The sequence below is a fragment of the Rhinolophus hipposideros genome (genome assembly GCF_964194185.1).
Source record: "Rhinolophus hipposideros genome assembly, chromosome: 9".
In the NCBI taxonomy this organism is placed as follows: Eukaryota; Metazoa; Chordata; class Mammalia; order Chiroptera; family Rhinolophidae; genus Rhinolophus; species Rhinolophus hipposideros.
The window spans coordinates 17,224,077-17,236,832 of record NC_138055.1 but is presented as its reverse complement, the minus strand read 5'-3'; the positions used below and the strand labels follow the sequence as shown (position 1 = coordinate 17,236,832).

At 34.1% G+C, this 12,756-nt stretch overlaps 1 protein-coding gene across 5 annotated transcripts in view; it reads right to left on the bottom strand.

Annotated features, from left to right (window-relative positions):
- The window catches only part of NUP37 (nucleoporin 37), a 37,677-nt gene that overhangs the window by 20,868 nt on the left and 4,053 nt on the right, over positions 1-12,756 (bottom strand). For all 5 annotated transcript variants that reach the window (XM_081060207.1, XM_081060209.1, XM_081060210.1 and 2 more), the window contains 3 exons: positions 9,533-9,657; positions 5,706-5,778; positions 2,943-3,037 (listed from right to left, as the gene is read on the bottom strand). In XM_081060207.1, the coding sequence (XP_080916333.1) occupies positions 2,943-3,037; positions 5,706-5,778; positions 9,533-9,657 (293 nt within the window). The remainder of the gene's footprint in view (positions 1-2,942; positions 3,038-5,705; positions 5,779-9,532; positions 9,658-12,756) is intronic.

Genomic DNA, 12,756 nt, shown 5'->3' with positions numbered 1-12,756 from the left:
ATAGGTGTTTGCAGCTATAACATTTCCTCTGAGCCCTGCTTTTACGGCATCCCATATTTTGTATATTGTGCTTTCATTTTCACTCATTTCAAAGTATTTTCTAATTTCCCTTATGATTTCTTTTTTGACCCACTGGCTGCTTAAGAGTGTGATGTTTACTTTTCATGTATTTGTAGATTTTCCAAGTTTCCTCAGGTACTGATCTCTAGTTCATTCTATTATGGTCAAAGAAGATGCTTTCTACAATTTCAATCTTTTAAAATTTATTTAGATTTTTTTGAGGCCTAACATGTTTTTTTCTGGAGAATGTGCTGTGTGCACTTGAGAAGAATGTGTATTCTGCTGATGTTGGGAGTGTTTGCAGTGTTTCATACATCTGTTGAGCTAGTTGGTTAATGTTGTTCAGATCCTCTACTTCCTTACTCATCTTCAGTCTAGTTATTCTCTTTTTTAAGCATGGAGTCACCTGCATATAAAACTACTCTCAGGATGACACAGCCTTTGACTAGGATTGGACGAGGATTTCACCAATGTACCTTCCCCATGCAGACTGAGATTATAGGAAGCACTACTTTAGTACAGTAACAGGAATGATTCCTGGGATGCAAACGGCTATCTCCTGTGCTCAAATTACATAGTTGCCATTTGGCTGGTGTCTTCATTTGTAACTTGGCAATTCTATACCGTGAGATAATAAAGATAGCTGAAACATTTTTCTATTGCAGTCTGTCTCCTCAGAATTCCTTCTTTCCTTTGTTCCTGTGAGACTGTATGATACTACTCTTCCTTACTTGAAACTTCTAGGTTGACTTGAATCTTCTGTTTCTTTTAAACATCTATATTGCTTATCTTTTAGCCCGAGAGGTTTGACTTTAATAGCCAATCAGAGCTGTCCTTTACTTCTGGTTGGCAAATTAAGCTGATGAATTCTAAATTTAGCTCCCCAGCTATTGCTACATTGATGTTATAAACTCCAAAATCTCACTGGCTTACAAAAATAAGCATAAATGTCTTGCTCACGGGCCTGTGGGAAGCTCTTATGTCACACTGCCAGATGGGGCCATATCTCCTCCATGTGTTTCTCATTCAGGGACCAGTAGCTATCTAGCACATGCTCACCTTATAGCAGACAGGACACAGTAGGTCAAGACAAACCAAATAAAACATTTCAAGGTCTGCTTGTGTCAGACCTGCTAACATTACACGGGCCTAAACAACTCACACGGGTCAACCCAAGGGAGTGGGGAAAACTCTCTTCCTTCTGTGTGTGTGGGGGGGAAGGGAGAACAAGTATTTGCTGAACAACACTATCAACCACAGTCTAACAAAATAAGACAATTAGGAGCAACATAGTGAGTTTTTCAAAAAGTTAAATTTATTCAACTTAAAGGACTTACTTTGAAGTTAAGCCTTTTGTCCTTTTTAGAGTACTAATGTTCTTTCTTTTATAGTTACTGTAATAATAGAAGGCAGTAGAACTTTTAAAATTCTTATTACTTAACAAAATAAAAAGTTGGCAACTCTCTGTTGGTCCCCCAAATTTCAGGACAATTTTACTAGTCTACAAAAATCCCAAAGTCTACTACAAGTAAGAAAATAATCATAGACCACTGAATGTAATCCCAGGTCTCTCTGGCTCTTGATCAGTATTCAGAGGCCGTTCTTTCAGTATTCAGAGCCCTGCAAAGACACTCATTTCCCCCTCCTCAGGTTTCATTTTTCCAAATGCTTGTGATGAGGAAAATCCATGTGTGAGAGAACTACAATGTCATTATTTTTAGTGATCTAATCTTTTATCTTAAAAATGGCCCCTTTCACTCTTCAGGTCTATATATAAACTTGGTTTTGTAATACTTGGGGCCCTAGAATCTTAATGTCGTGTAAATCTTTCATATCCCTGACATGAAAATTTTAACAGGCAGTACATAAAGAATAATGGCCTATGACTCTATAACTTTAAAAAGATGAGTTCTAATGAAGATTAAAATTTAAAAAGCAGCTAGTGGCTTTACTTCCAATGTGAAAGGACACATATTTAATAGCTATGTATGTGTACAAGTGTTTATAAATACTAATGATTTTGTCATTGCCTTGTCAAACATTAACACTAAATGCAAAATTGCAGAGCAGTGTTTTTTTTTTCCCCCCCTCACACTACTGTTAAAGCAAATGAAGCAATTGGCCTTCCTATAATGACTGATTCACTGAGTTCATTCCTGACTCCGTAGCTTATTTCCACCTCCCACTCTGGCTCTTCATCTTGTTTTTCACTTGTGATATTCTCTAGCCTCAGGTACTATTATTAAAATGTTATAGCTAACTCATCTGTTCCAATTGTGGGTGAAGTGGAAGAATGTGATACTGAAATGTATTATATACACAGAAAACCTTAGAGACTTTCGAATTTGTCAAAATACTAAGTTTCCCATGAGTCTTGAAGTAAATAAGATTCACAATTCATTATTAAACACTAACTTATCAGACAGGATCTGTTAAATAACTTTACAATATAGCAACTGGCTTTTATTATCTTACTGCTCTTGCCCGATATTGGAGAATTTGACTCGATATACATATTTAGATTTCATAAATGTACAAATCTACAATAAGAGGCAGAGGGGTACCCATGAATCAGCAAGGGAAGTTTCCAAAACTGGGATGAGAACTTAACTCACTGGTTTTGAAATTCATGCTTGTGTCATACTTACAATTTAAATGACGCATGCTTCTTTTACAACAGCTTGTGGAGTATATATAGAAAGTACATTTTTCTCTAATTTTTAAAATGTAATTCTTATTAAAGGTGAAAATTTAAAAATGTTCACAGTATGAGGGATATAAATGATGAACGTCTAAGTATTACCTTGTTTTGTACACCTGAAACTAATAAATAAATTAATTAATTAAAAAAAAAAAATGTGCTTGTATCACAAGCAATATACCTGCAGGTATGATCATCACTCACACTTGCAATTGATTGGCCTTCTCTGGGATCAAACACCAAACCATTAATGAAATCTGAATGGCCCTCTAAAACCTGAAATAAGGGGAAAAGTTAATAAGAACGCAGGAAAAAAAATCTACAATATTCCTACCTAGTATTTTTCACTTCACTGCCTTAAAAGCTTTCACTGCATGCTTTTCTTTTCCATAAATATTTCTTAAGCAATCTGCTATTTTTAAAGCATGATTTATACACCCACTTTTCTGGAAGGTTTATCTTGGAAAGAAGCTGATTATTCAACACACTGCTATTAGCTTGATCTTTCTTTTCTAGTATGCATTTCTTACAAAAATACACTCACTTTTTTACTGTACCTGTCCTCATATCACCTCCGTTCTTACTTATTACATAAAGCTTAAATAAAAATTAAAGCTAAGAGAACTTTCTAGGGGCACTAGGAGAGAGCCCTCCTCAACTATTTACCTCATACCTGCTGCTCTGTACATTCAATGCTACCTAATAAACACAGTATGAACATCACATTCTAAGGTTTTTATTCACTTGTTCAACATGACTGCCAGTCGTGCGGATAGTGAGTATTATAAGCCCGCAATCAAGACAACCCAGAAATCCTCTTCTGGCCACAGAAGGAACGAACGGGAAGATATAAGGTGGAGAGCTATGTGAGCAAGCAAGGTTCAATTAGTTTAAATCTTTATAATCGAAATCTTTAAACAGATCTGTCAAACATCAGATTTTTAAACATTTGAATGGATATTGTTTTTGCTTCCTTCGTTCCTTCCAAAAATTTGATTTCAGTATTAAGATTAATAGAGTGGTCCCATTTGAAACTGCTTACTATTTAGAAATATATCAAGAAGAAAAAAAAGGATTTGATTTAAACATTCTTGTGTAACTTTAATAAACCTAGGTCCTCCAAATCTTTCTTTAAAACTTATGCCACAGCCTACAAGACAAACTAAATTAATATTAAATATTTAATGTCTATTGTAACTAGCACATTAACTTTTGATGGAGTAAAAGAATTTAATTTTATGTGCCATTTGTACACTTGGCTACCACTGGTACCCTTAAATTAACAAATATATAGTACACTGTACTATTGTACAATTGTATATAGCCCATTATATATAGCTTAGAGCATATTTTTTTACTATTTTCTAAATTATTGGACAGGTTTATAGTTTATCTTTTTTTAAAAAAGTTTATTGGGGTGATAACTGTTAGTAAAGTTACATATACTTCATAGATTTCAGGTGTACAATTCTGTAATACATCACCTGTATATCACATTATAGTTTATCTGTTTCATAACATTGTTTTTTATTAGAAAGCCAAGAAGGCAATACTGTTCTTATAAAAAACATTATGCAATTTCAATTCAAAGTGAGAGTTATTTCTTTTTCCAGCTTTTCAGATATAATTGACACAAAAGTGTTAGGTTTGAGATGTACATTCATGTTTTGATACACATATATATTATAAAATGATTACTACCATAGGGTTAGTTAATACCTCCATCACCATTTTGTTTTGTGGTGAGAACACTTTTAAGATCTACTCTCTTAACACCTTTCAAGTATATAATACGCATTGTTAACTATACTCATCATGCTGTACATTAGATCTCCAGAACTTGTTCATCTTATGACTTGAAGTTTGTATCCTTTGATCAACATCTCCCCATTGCCTCCACCCCCATCCTCTGATAACCACCACTCTACTCCGTATTTAACTTTTAAAAATTCCACATAGAAGTGAGATCATAGAGTACAGTTGACCCTTGAACAACATGGAGGTTAGGGGTGCTGATTCCCTGCACAGTCAAAAATCCAGGTATAATTTTTGATTCCCCCAAAACTTAACTACCCTCAGTATTTGCTGGGAGTTCGTTCTAGGACCCCCCCAAACCTCATGCCGCGGATACCAAAATCCACGAATGCTCAAGTCTTCTATATAAAATGGCACAGATCAATGCATTGACCCACATCCGTGGACTCCCAACAGTGGATCAAAAACTGTACATGTATTTACTGAAAGAAATGTGTGTATAACAAATGGACCCATGTAAACCTGTATTGTTCAAGGGTCAACTTATTAGTCCTTCTCTGTCTTATTTTACAGGGCTATTTCTCATACCAATAAAAAACACATATCTAAGGCTTACTACATACCAAACATCGTTCTACGTGTTTTATAAAAATTAGCTCAGTCAATGCTCATACTCCTATGAGGCAGATGCTATGATTATCCCATTTTACAGATAAGGAAATGCGCACAAAGAGTTTGGGAAGGTGACCAAAGTCCCACTGTTACTAAAGTGGTAGAGCCAGGCTTCAAACCCACGTTGTTGGCTCTTGTGTCCCGGCTCCTAACCAGTTTGTAACCCTGCCTTGTGCTGTGCTGTACTGATAGTTTGTTTCCTTGAAGTTTGACTCATTCAAAGTGTGCTCATGTCTATTATAGTCCTGCTATACCAACTATGACTTCCTATTTCTCCCTCATTTGCTGTGCCTCCCTAATCCTTGAATTTCATCAAGTGATATCAGATTTATAATCCATAGTCCTTACTAAGAACCTAGATACTACAGCCTAAAATAGAGTCAATGAGACCGTGAATTACATACTTTAAAGATGACCATAAGTATTCTAAGTTGGGGTAAATCGAATTAAAAAAGCAAAAACTAATAAATATGTTTTAAAATAAACTATAAATTTATAAATTATCTGTTCAACATACCTTGTATTCATTTTTATCTTGAAGATCTGAAGTAAACACTCTAATTTTCATATCAGCAGCCGAAGTACAAAATCTGGAAGCAAAAGAAACAAAAACAAACCCACTTTCAGCCTCTGTAAGTCAAAGCTCTCCAGCTCCTCTCCTGTCTATCCCCACTCCAGTCACTAAAGCTATTTTCATAAATCATAATCATGGTTTCTTTGGGGCAGAAGGGGTACGTGTGGCTGTTGTAAAATATGTTATATAGCCATTACTGAAAGTAAAAGGTACTTATTTTTTGTGAAAACACACAAAAATTAGTATATTCTGGATATGTCTCTTCAATAACAAAAGTGTACAATTTCATTACAAATTATGAATTCAATTTTTAACTTTTTCTTAAAAGTATAAAAAATACGTTAAAAAAGTATCTTCATATTAGCTAGGTCAATATTAGATATTAAAAATACTGTTGCACATCTGCCTGAGTCTTTGGCTTCTTTAGTTATCCATTAGCCTTCTTATTTTTTCTATTCCTCTAAATGAATTAAATTAGATGAAAAAAGATAACATTTTTATACCTATAAAAGGTGATATTTTTATATCTACCAAAAGCTGGAGTATTATTTGCACTGACCCTAAACTTTGAGATATTTGCTAGTAGTTCATCAATTAAAAAATAAAATGTAAGCAATAAACAACTATTTTTTTAACTTGTTTAACTTAAATCCTAAAATTTTTAGATTCTCAGCATGTCGGATTATGGATAGGGAAGAAATAAACATTGTATTTACAAGCTGAAAAGTAACGTTTATTTACAGTTGTTTTAGGTAAATGACTATCATACAGATCTAAAATTCTTTAGTTTTGACTACATTAAAGTTAGCCATTTTTCCCTCAACTAATTAATTTATTTAATAAAATTTAAATAACAACAAGTCTCCTAATTTATAGACCTGGATGTGTTGGTAGAGCTCTGCTACCACAGCTCTTTTCAGTGACGGGAAGGGTACGTGGAGAACCTCCGTGACATATATCTCTTTTGGGCAGGTATGCTGTATTTCACACATACAAATAAAGGTAAGAAAAACTGAAAAACAAAACTTATTCGACCTAATTGTTTTCCTTTGACTTTGTTCCATTATTGTTTTGGGTATTCATTACTTCCCCACTCGGCGGAGACTCCAGAACAAATGTGCTATATAACATTACTAATGTGAGGGTCTACTAAAGCAGGTTTCCTCACAGTTATGTTCTAAAGAAATCACTTCAAAATCTCTGTTTAAAATCTCATCTCTAAAATAGACAAAGGCTATTTTAGCAGGTGTTAAGAGAAATATCTCAAACAAAAGGGTTTGTAAAGAAGGTATTAGTAGAATATGAGTTTAACTTCAGTAAAAACACCAGAGAACAAAGAAATTATAGGGGTCAAAGTATCTTTACTTAAAAAGAAAACTAATGAAAGAATTTTATTAGGATAAAAAAAACAAACCACAAAACTTTATGGGCAATGCTCTGTTGTTCCTCTTTTCTCTAAATGTTTGCTGCTTTAGTTTATACATGTTAAGGGTAATTAAGTTATCCTTAAATTAAACCAGAAAATTTCAGAGAGCTGAAGTAAGTTGAACAGTTTATTCTCCATCAAGTGGGTATGAAAAAAGAGTAGCAAGTTTGCGGGGAGTGGGGAAAGAGGGAGGAAGGTAGGGAGAGAGACAGAACAGAATTTAAGGCAACTAAAAGCTACAGATAAAACATTAGAAAGGGTTTCTTTCTAATTGTAAGATAAAAGTTAATAATGGTAAGAGAGACACAAAGTTACACCTCAGTCATCTTGACTGACCACTATTCAGTATTGAAAAAAATAACATTTATTGTGAAATACTATGAAAAAAAGTAAAGCAAAATAAGTATAAAAATTTACATATAATTTAATCAAAATTGTATAAAATTATTTATGAAAAAAATGGAAAGGGTATTTGATATAGTAAGCACGTATTATTTTTATAATAAAAATACATCAATTATTTGAAAAGAAAACTGTGCTGTCAGCTTGTTCTCAAACTATTGTTTTTAAAATTAATAGCTGGTTAATGTTTTGAATTTATTATTTATATTGGTATAATCCCAAAAAGGATTTGAGGCAGCTTATCAAAACCAACAAAAAAGATGAAACACTACAGCAAATCCATTAAGAGGACAGGAAAACAGGCGCCAAGCAAAACCATGGGAAGAACACGGTTTCTATAGCTTTCAAAATCTGCTAGAGAATGCATACTGCTGACTGACTCTTCTTTAGTTCCAGAGTCCGTGAACACTTCCTTTTAATTTAAAAGGAAATGAACAACACACTAGCTATTAACAATGACATATGTATTTTGACTGTTGTGTAGATATTCAAATTCAGTTAGCTAAAACCTGTTAAAGCTTCTAGAACAAAACATAGCACATCTTCACCATCTCACTGTAGGCAAAAATTCCTTAGATAGGAAATAGAATGCACATGAAAAAATGCTCAACTCATTTCACATTGGGGAGATGTCACTGTGGTACCAAACAGGATGGTTAAAATTAAACACTGACAACAATAAATGCTGGAGAGTAGGTAAAGTGGGTTTCCTTACATTATTGGTGGGAATATAAAATGGTAGAAGCAGTATGGAAATTGGTACTTTTTAAATATTTTAAACATACATCTACCCTCTGATTCAGTAATTCTACTCCTAAGAGAAATGAAACCATATATTATCCACTAAAAGCTGTATACAGAGATGTTCATAGTAGTGTTAATCATAATAGCTGAAAACTGCAAATTGCCCAGCATCCATTTATAGGAGAATGGATAAACAAAATGGGGTATATTTGTACAATGTAATGGAATATTCAAAAATAAAAAGAAATGAAACATTGGTATACATAACATGGATCAATCTCAAAAACATTAAGTCAGACACAAAAAATACATTCTGTATCATTCCATTTACATGAAGTGGTAGAATAGGCAAAACTCATTTCTGGTAATATAATAGAAACTGAATCAATGGTGGCTTTAGGCAACGGAGTGCACGGATTGACTAGGAAGGAGCACAAAGAAATCTTTCGGGGTACAAGAAATGCTGTGTATTACCAGTGAGTGGGTTACACCACAAGTGTATGCATTTGTCAACACTGATCAAACTGTATCCTTAAGAGCTGAGAATTTCACTCTATGTAAATTATCCCTTAATTAAAAAAAAATTAGGTTAGCTCAATAAGAGCTAACTATGGTTGGCTAAAGACTGTTTATTAAAAGAAGATACCTTTTAGATTTGACATTTGTGGAAACAAGGCTAGTGTTCTGTAACAGACTTTAAATAATCTGACATATTATTGCCCCTGTGAAGACGGCCTTAGCAGGTAGTTTTTTCCCAAAAATCAATCATTCTTTTCAAATGCTTTCACAAAAACTGAAGCCCAAGGTTTACTAGAACTACAGTTTTATGTACTGTTAAACATAAAAATGTAAGACTGATTGATAACTCAACCAAATTTATTTTAAGAGTTGTACTTTCAGTAAGTGGTAAAGTAAGTGAAAAATCTGTGAAGACTTAAAATGATTCAGATGAATCTCAAGTAAAGAGCTTTGTAGTTAGGCCCAAACATGTGCTCAAGGCATCACTGCCATGGCTACATATTTAAATTACAAATTTAGAATTAAATTAGGAATAATAGAGAATGTTAAAAGTATCTTCCACTATCTCGAGTTGGGGAAAATGCAAACAGAGGAAAAAAGTCTCTAACGATAAAAGGTTTTAGATAACTTAAAACTGATGACATTAATAAATACTGCATTTAATAATTTTAAACTTTACTTGATTACTGGGGGCAACGAATCAAGTCTCGTCTCTGGGCTCCAAGCTATGACGTCGACTCTGACTCCATGGTGAAAGGTTCGTAGTGTCCTATACTGAATTCCTTCAATGCCTGCTTCTTCTTCCTAAGCACACATAGTAAATGTTATAAGTTAGGAGAACAAACACTACTGTGTATTTCACTATAACGAAGACTTTATCAGGAGGCCATGTAAGTCCTCACTGAATGTCATCGATAGGTTCTTGAAAACTGTGACTTTAAGGAGAACAATGTGTAATGAGCCCAATTTCACCAGAGGCAAATTGATATAAATAAAAGTTCCTATGGCATTATTTCTGGTCACAAAAACATCATCAATCTTCTAAAGACCCTAAACACTTCTAATATTAAACAATGAAATAAATGTAAGCTATACATACACGTAAGAAAGATTAATAACAAGTGAAATAATGATTTTCCAACCCTGCTTATTCCAGTTAAGGGTCCTGGGGGCCAGAGGCTCTCCCTGTAGCTCAGGGTACAAGATGGGAGCCCAGCCTGGACAGGACGCCCTCCCATCACAGAGAGCCACTCACACCATACTCACTCAGACTGGGGCAGTGTATAATATACGACACGGAGGAATCTAACAAATATAATGTCAATAGCAACAAACTATAGAAAACATAATACAGAATAATTTCATTGACAAAGTTTTAAAACATGAAAAACATTGATTTGCAACACCTACAGATAGGGTTAAATCGATAAAAGCAAGAAATCACCAACACAAAATTTCAGATGGTTACCTCTTGGGGATGAGAAGGAAAGGCAGTAAGGGAAGAATACCCAAGGGGGCTTCAAAAAAAACTGCTAATGTTCCATTTCTTAAGCTAAGTAGTAGGTATACAGGGATCTATTTAATTATTCTTATAATACATATTTTAAAATACATTTTATAAATTTAAAATATTGTGACTTTTAAAAACAAATAAATCACGGTTTTGTTATTTAAATCAATACTGTAACTGGGTCCAGAGACTAAAGCAAAATTATGTGACAAATTTTCCCAAGTAAACTTTTGTATTAAGTGATTATAGTTATCCTTTATAAAAATTTATAGGAATACAAAATATCGGGGGAAAAATCTAGAGCAACTGAAACTTGGCATTTAATGGAATAGAATACCTACATGGAATGGAATTATCTGATGGATGGTTCTAAGAATTTCATTCATCTTGAATCTAAATGCAAAGTTTTATACCATATACTTTAATCGAATCTAGTGGATGTGATTTTTCCAGGATAGCCTTTGAGATCGTAGCAAAGTCGCTTCACAAATATATTACATGTCTTTCTCTACATAATTCAGATAACCCTTGAAAATAAATTTACATTTCAGGTGAACTTAAGAGTTAACAGTAAAAATTTTTCCATAAGTGAAAACAGGATAAAAATGCATTTATCAAGAAAAGAAAAACACTGTCAAATTTTATTACTTCATAATTTGTGTGTATAATAACTGTATGGCTAACAGCCAGATGTGCCAAGACAGCAACCACTAAGCAATTTTAAAATAATGTTAGAAGCCTAATCACAGTTGACTTCATAGTTTGGGTTACATCTATTTTTCCACACTTGACAAATCAATCTTCTAAATATGAAGTTTTTAACCATCAAAACACACATTATTTTGCTACTGTAACAATGGTGTTGACAATTAGGTCCTGTGATTTGTTATCCAAAGTATATATGGAGTTATTGGGTGGTCGTGGGATGAAGAAAACCAGGGGCGGTATAGCCTGAGCTTTATGTATTACCAGTGAAACCTTTTTTCCTGGCAGCAAAGTCTGCCATTGAGCCAACTAAAAGGCCAGGGTGTGTGTGTGGTATCGGCAGACAAATGCTATTTTGGGTTTAGTTTGGGTGTAGGCAGTATTGTATAGGCAGGAAATTAAGATACTTTGGAAAACTTGCTATAATACAAATCATTATACGAGGCTCCAACATATTTGAGGTTGGGGTAAAGCCAGGTTGATGAAAGGGCTATTCTAAGGATTTGAAATTGGCAGTCCTTCCCACCCCACCCATTTAAAGCCAAATACAGAATTTTAGTTAGACAAGACTGTAAAGTTTACCTAGCCCACTTCTTTCATCGAATGCTTGAATCTCTAATACAACATCTGAAAAAGGACATTGCACAACCCTCCTTTGAGCACTTTCTGGGAGAGGGAACTGGCTACTTCTTGGGGGAGCTTGTTCCATCTGAGGGTAGTTCTCAGTTAACATTAAACCAAGATCTTTTTCAATGTAAATTTACTCATGGCTCTAAATTTTGCTCTCTGGAACCATACAGAGTAAGTCTATTTCAGTGATGGCAAATACTTGGCCATAGCTGATTCCCCCTAGGTGAATACACTCAAAGGAGGAGATTCAGCACCAGTCTTAAAGCACTGGAAGCAGCAATTCCACTCCAACAGAATTGATAAATACTACAAAATATATTTACCACTGAGTCTAATCCCTTTTTTACGTGACAGTTTTAAACATTTTAATACCACTGTGAAATGTCTTTAAATAATTATAATCTCCTTTGAATTATTAATACACTACTGAGAACTGATATCCATTAAACATGACTGTCAATTTACAGAAGATACAGAGCTGTGATGTCCAGTAGCCACCAGCCAAAGGAGACTTTTAAGCACTTGCTATGTGGCTAGTTCAAGCTCACATGTGTACACTTTATACAGTGCAAACTCCACACCAGACTTCAAAGATTTAGTATAAAAGAATGTATCTCATTAGTATTTTTCTATATTGGTTGTACATCAAATGTTTTGGATATGCTAGGTAAAAAATTAATTTCAGCTGCTTTTCACATTTCATAATGTGGTTCCTACAATATTTGGATTTACATTTGTGGCTCGTATTATATTTCTGTTGGCTAGCACTGAATTAGCTCCGCTGGCAGGTGAATCACTGCACCGACTCACGGTGGACATCCAGGTGACTAAAAACCAGAAGTCACAATTCTCCCTTCTAGCAGTCTATGATTTTAAGACTTTATATGCATCTTTATTAAATTCTAGCTTGTTTAAGTGGGCCATTAATTCACTCTATTACACAATATTTGCATTCTGAGCAGAGACTGGCACACGACATTCAAAAAGAATTGTTAAATGAGTCTGCTATTCAAAGCATTAGGTATCTGTCTCAGCTTCATGTTCTATATAAATTGAAT